Consider the following 5,958-nt stretch of genomic DNA (forward strand, 5'->3'; position numbering starts at 1 on the left):
AGGAAAGACAACACACATTCCACATCAAAGGAGACCAAAGAGATGGGCATGAAGAAAACACACGACTACAACTGGAATCCTACACGGGGAAAGAAAAAGATGAGACATGACTGACTCCAAGATGACAGTGAAACACAGAGCCGAGTGGGGAGAGGGGTCCTATCAGCCACAGATTCACCTGGATAAACTGTGGGAGCAAAAGGCTGCGGAATACATGCAACGTACTCTCACAGAAATCAAAAATTATGTATGGGTGAGTGAGCATCCATTCATACATATGCAAAATACAAATTATGAGGCAAAGTGGTCAAGATATTACTTAGCCGAATCAAGAATACATAATAAACTGGCATTATTTCTGTAAGATTGAAATGAAATAAGTTTAAGCAACAAAAAGCCTAAAAACATTTTCATGTCTTTAGAGGAAAGACTGTAAGTTTGGGGGTTAGAGGTAGAAATTAACATGATGACAGTAAGGGATTTCAGATTGTCCAATCTGTGCTCAATGCCACATGCGGCTAAGTTTAAACCTAGTGGAACACAACACATGTAAGTAGTCCCCAGGGAGGTGGCAAGCGCCTGCCCCTCAGAGGCTGTGCTAACCCAAGCATGACGTCACTCACCAGGCTGGCGGTGAGCGAGGGTGCCGACTGGCCCAGGGCCTGGCTGCGCATGCGCACGAGGTTGGACGTCTCCGCCGAGGCTGGCCACACCTGCCCGGCCACTGGGTTTGGAAGGAGGTATCTCCCTGTTGGGGTTGAAGAGAAAATAGTGTAAACGGCTGCTGGACAGCAATGGCTCTGTAACAATGGTGAATCTCTTCCTCACCATTCTGCTCCAGTACTTCTGTCATACTTGGTAATTATGCTGATCAGTAGCACACATGAAAGATTCATCTGAAATAATTCAGGAGATCCACGGGCGGTTGCTGGCCTTGGAAACCCATCTTAGCGTCCTTCATCGGGGAGGATGAAGTGGGTGTGCCCACCGGCCTTTTCCCGTGGACTGTGTATCGTATGTAAACACACAAAGCATGCTCAGCATTATAGAAATAAACGTGGGCAGCTGGGGGGAGGGGAATACCTAATATAATTGTAACAAGTACAAAGTTTTAAAACACAACCAATATAACAAATAAACAAAAGAAAGAAAAACTCCTAATATGCAAAGTGATCTAGGAATCAACCAGAAAAGAACTCTACAAAGTGGCGATTTTCACCAACTAAAGGAACTGGGGAATTCTCTCAAGGTGAAACAGGACTGGTGTCCCTTTCCCCAGCCTCTTTCCTGGACCTCAGGTGGCAGCCAACCATGTCCAAGGCATACATAATGGCACCCATTTGCATAAATCAGGACATCAGTGTCAGTCTAGGTTCACTGAGCAATTTCCATCAACCTTGAACCCTAATATATACGTGTATGCTCTTAAGAGTCAAACAGCTGAGTCGATTCATACTGTTACTTCCTCGGTACCGGGCCCAACATTCAAGAAATGAGGCTTTTGTTGACACCAGGAAAGGTAGGCTGGCCATGAATATTCACATAGTAATAACTCAGTAAAGGGGGATTCTGTGTGGATTTTATCTGCTGTGCAGCAACAATGCTTGCACATTGATTGCATGAGGGAGGATGAGCAGGCATTTCCCTCCAGGAAAACATATGGAGAATAAGAAAGCAGACACTTGGGCCTCGGGCCACCGCCGCTGTGGTGGATCCGCAGCTCCAAAAGGGGCCCTCAGACTCCTCACTGGGCCGGTCCAGTGCTGGGTGCCTGAGCCCCGCGCACCTCCCACGGCTCCCTACACCGGGATCCTTTCTCCGCAGCTTGCGCTCAACTTTGCCCTCCGTCCCCGTCGCTGCGGTGCTGGGGCGGCGCTGGGAGATCGTGGCCACCGCAGGTTGCTGAACCCTGGGCTCCGCTCCCCAAACCTTGGCTTCAGGCTCCTGTAGGTCGCTACTTCTCAGGGGTGAACGCTGGGGGTCCCCGACCTAGAGGCTGAGAGCAAAATGCCTCTGGGACACATCATGAGGCTGGATCTGGAGAAAATCGCCCTGGAGTACATCGTGCCTTGTCTGCAGGAGATCGGCTTCTGCTACCTGGACAACTTCCTAGGCGAGGTGGTGGGTGGCTGCGTCCTAGAGCACATGAAGCAGCTGCACTACAACGGGGCCCTGCGCGACGGCCAGCTGGCCCAGCCACGGGCTGGGGTCTCCAAGCGGCACCTGTGGGGCGACCAGATCACATGGATCGGGGGCAGTGAGGAGGGCTGTGAGGCCATCAGCTTCCTCTTGTCCCTCATCGACCAGCTGGTCCTGTACTGCAGGAGCCAACTGGGCAAACACTACATCAAGGAGAGGTCCACGGCAATGGTGGCCTGCTATCCAGGAAACAGAACAGGTTATGTTCGTCATGTGGACAACCCTAAAGGTAAAGGGCGCTGTATCACCTGCATCTACATCTGAACAAGAAATGGGATGCCAAGCTGCATGGTGGGGTCCTGCGGATATTTCCAGAAGGGAAATCATTCATTGCAGATGTGGAGCCCATTTTTGAGACTGTTGTTCTTCTGGTCAGATCGCAGGAACCCAAATGAAGTGCAGCCTTTCTAGGCAACCAGATACGCCACGACTGTTTGGTACTTTGATGCTGAAGAAAGGGCAGAAGCCAAGAAGAAATTCAGGAATTTAACTAGGAAAACTGAATCTACCCTCACTGAAGACTGAATGTGCTCTGAAATCTGCTGGCCACCTTCATTTTGGTATCAGCTAAATTCTCCATAAGAGTTGAGATCCAAAGACGGCCTTGTTGGTGACCACAGCTTACTCCCTACTGCTCTGCATCCCTGTCTTGTGTGTGGTACTTCTTGTTTCTTGCTAGGACTGCACTGACCTCCAGACACTCTCTTTGCCAACATGAACTCACTTGATAACTCCAGAAATGCCTGTAGACACTTCATTGGTCAGCGTTTTAAGGATAGATTTGGAGATGTCGGCTATCAAAACAAGATCCCAGGAGCGCAGTAGTGAATCTTACTTGCACTTTATGTATATTTTTCCTGATGCAAAAGGAGGAAGTTTGAAAAAAAAAAATGGTGACAGAGGCATTACTGAAACCTGCACAGCAGAAAGCTGAAATTTGTGTCGTCTGAACAATTTCCAGATGTTGTTAATCCTGGGCTGTTGGGGTTTCTGGAACATTACCACATTACCATGATGACCTCTAGAAAGGGCTGCTGTCATTGTAATCAAGTTATGAGCGTCCTACAGGGTAGACACTCCCTCTTTACCACCACTTGGACTTCTGGTCTCAGCCCATTTTGCTGATAATGATTTTCTAATTGAGGATGACACCACCACTTGTTCTTTATATTCACTTCTCATGGGGAGACTGTAATTACTGAGAAGCTAATATTAGATCTTAGTTGTTCTGGTTGCTTTGTTGGAATCTGAATTTAAATCACAGGATAGAAAACTACCTGATAGTTTAGTGTTATACTCTGGTGACAGTGTGGAACAATTCAGGTCTGCCGATATACAATGAAAGTGTGTATCAAGAAAGATTTGAGACAGAAGATGGAGTTGTAAATGTGAGTGTTCCCAGTTTTTCAGTATTCCTTTTTAATGAGCGCACCATTTTTTAACAACAACAAAAACAGGGTGCTATGTTTTAAAAAGGATGTGAAAATTTAAAAATTATCAAAAAAAATAAAAAAAGAAAAGAAAATAGACACTTGGGATCCACAGGTAGGAGACTTCAGCTACACTCCTCTACAGAAGCATGAGGGATCGTGGGGTGAATGGCTGCTGGTGCTGTGGCACAGGTAGCATCTCTCCCTTGTCCTTCCCTTAACCATGGCTTACAGGCACATCCTACTAGCTAGTCACCACTGCACCATCACTGAACATGCTAACTACCAGTGCTACCAAAGCACAGGAATGAAGGCATATACCATTCACTGTCCAGGTGAGAGATCTAATGCTTTAATCCAAGGCTTTTCAGCAATTTGTATTTTAATTACAGAGAAAAATGGCTTAAAATTGATCTTCTATTCTCTTATTACATGGTAAAATGACAGGCTAGACAAATAATAGACTTGAGATCCTTGTCCGATGGCTGAAGAACACTGAGGAAAAAAGTCAACCTTTCATGGCCTCAATTTTTTCCATCTCTAAAACAAATGTGAGAATCTTCTACATGTAGTTGATGAGAGGAGTGTATGAGTAAAGCGCTCAATATGTTAGCTATTTAGCCATAACTGTAGTAAAAATTAAACACATCCTTTTTGGGGGGTGGGGGTGGCTTCGTTTCATTCAAAAGTAGAAAATGTACATATGCTGGTGTGGCAGCACATGTCTGTAACCCCAGCCCTCAGGAGGCTGAGGCAAGATGATCATTGTGAGTTTGAGGCCAGCTTGAGCTACCAAATGAGTTGAAGACCAGCCTGAACTGTGTAGTGAGACCCTGTCTCAAAAAAACAAGAGAAAGAGAGGGAGGGAGCAAGAGAGTGAGCGAAAGAGAAAGAAAAGAGATAAAAGAAAATACACACATATACAAAGAAAAAATGACCTATGATCAAGCTAGAGAAAATCATTCCAAACATCTTTCAGGTTTTCTTCGTACAACTTACAATTTCTTGAAACAGTGTGATTGCATTGATTTTTGTCACCTGTTCCCCAGCAGCCCCACATAACAGATTATGACCCTTTCCATGCAGATAAACACAGAAACTGTCAACTGACCGGAACTTATCAACATAATTAATTACTCTCCGTGGTTCTGATCACCACCTGAGGAACACGCAGGCACACTTGTGTGCATGGGATATTGCATTTCAAGTCTAGATTTTTTTTTTCCTTGTCTTACTTTGAAATGTGAACTGAAAACTAGATTGAGAGGATCTCAAGAAAGCTTCCCATTTTAGGCAGCACATAAATGAAGGGCAAAAAAGCTAGAGACTATTGAGGAAAGCAGCGGTAGCATAATAAGAGCAAGCAGATTTCTGACAAAGTAACTCACTGTTTGCAGGACATGACTTGCTACACATATAGCCATCTCATCAGTGATCTGAATACACAGATTCTTGGCGGGCCCAGCCTGGGTCTCTTCCCATGTCACACATCCCTTTGCTCATGTCTGGGAGAGAAGCATGACCAGCACAGAAGCCGTGAGATGTCAGGGTTTGGGATGGGGAGAACCCCCTCTGGCCTCATCTCTGTTCTGCCCAGAGGCCTCATTTCAAAGAAAGCCAAGGGTAGAGAGAAAAACATCTGAGGCTTGATGCAATCATGGAAAAATCTGAAGGCAAACCTTTTAGTTCAGTGAAAAATTCTACAAGTTATTCTTCCTTACCTTTAGAGGAAAAAAATTATTAGACTATGTTACCATAACAGTCTTCATGTGAAGGAACAGCTTTATTTATTTCCACATCCTAAGCTCCTGGCATAGTAAGGGCTTGTCAGCAAGTGCCTGGACCTTAGTAAATATTCAACAAATGTTTATTGACTAAAGCAGCTAAATGATACTATTTGAAGAATATGATCAATTCTATACAGGAAGATGGAACAGTGAACAGATGAGTTTCCTAAATTTTATTTGTAAGCATAACAGCTAAAATCCACTGAGGTCTTCACATATGCCAGGCATCACAACCCCATGGGCAGTGTTACCAACTCCACTTCATAGCACAGAGAAGTCCAATAACTAGCCAAGGGCTCTTGGTTAGTGAGGAGGCAAGGCTAAAATTCTGATCCAAGCCCGAATTGTATCCCTGGAAAATACCCTACCACATACTCTGAGGAGAAAAATTATAAACTAAGATAGGATTGTTATGTATCTATAAATGAATGTATGTTATAGATAGAAAAAAATCTATAAAGATGCAAATAGGTGATTCAAACCATAGTCTTCAAATCTCATAAACATCTGAATCCCAGTGCTGGCTAGTGGTGTGTAACACC

At 44.8% G+C, this 5,958-nt stretch overlaps 1 protein-coding gene and 1 pseudogene across 2 annotated transcripts in view; one reads left to right on the forward strand and one right to left on the reverse strand.

The window, feature by feature from the left end:
- Nucleotides 1–5,958, reverse strand: part of Mast4 (microtubule associated serine/threonine kinase family member 4) — a 587,536-nt gene that overhangs the window by 395,236 nt on the left and 186,342 nt on the right. For both annotated transcript variants that reach the window (XM_023705080.1, XM_004623035.2), the window contains exon 3: nt 624–748. In XM_023705080.1, the coding sequence (XP_023560848.1) occupies nt 624–748 (125 nt within the window). The remainder of the gene's footprint in view (nt 1–623; nt 749–5,958) is intronic.
- On the forward strand, nt 1,978–2,783 carry LOC101569254 (annotated as a pseudogene).

The sequence above is a fragment of the Octodon degus genome, unplaced genomic scaffold (assembly GCF_000260255.1).
Source record: "Octodon degus isolate 3935 unplaced genomic scaffold, OctDeg1.0 scaffold00001, whole genome shotgun sequence".
Taxonomy (NCBI): Eukaryota; Metazoa; Chordata; class Mammalia; order Rodentia; family Octodontidae; genus Octodon; species Octodon degus.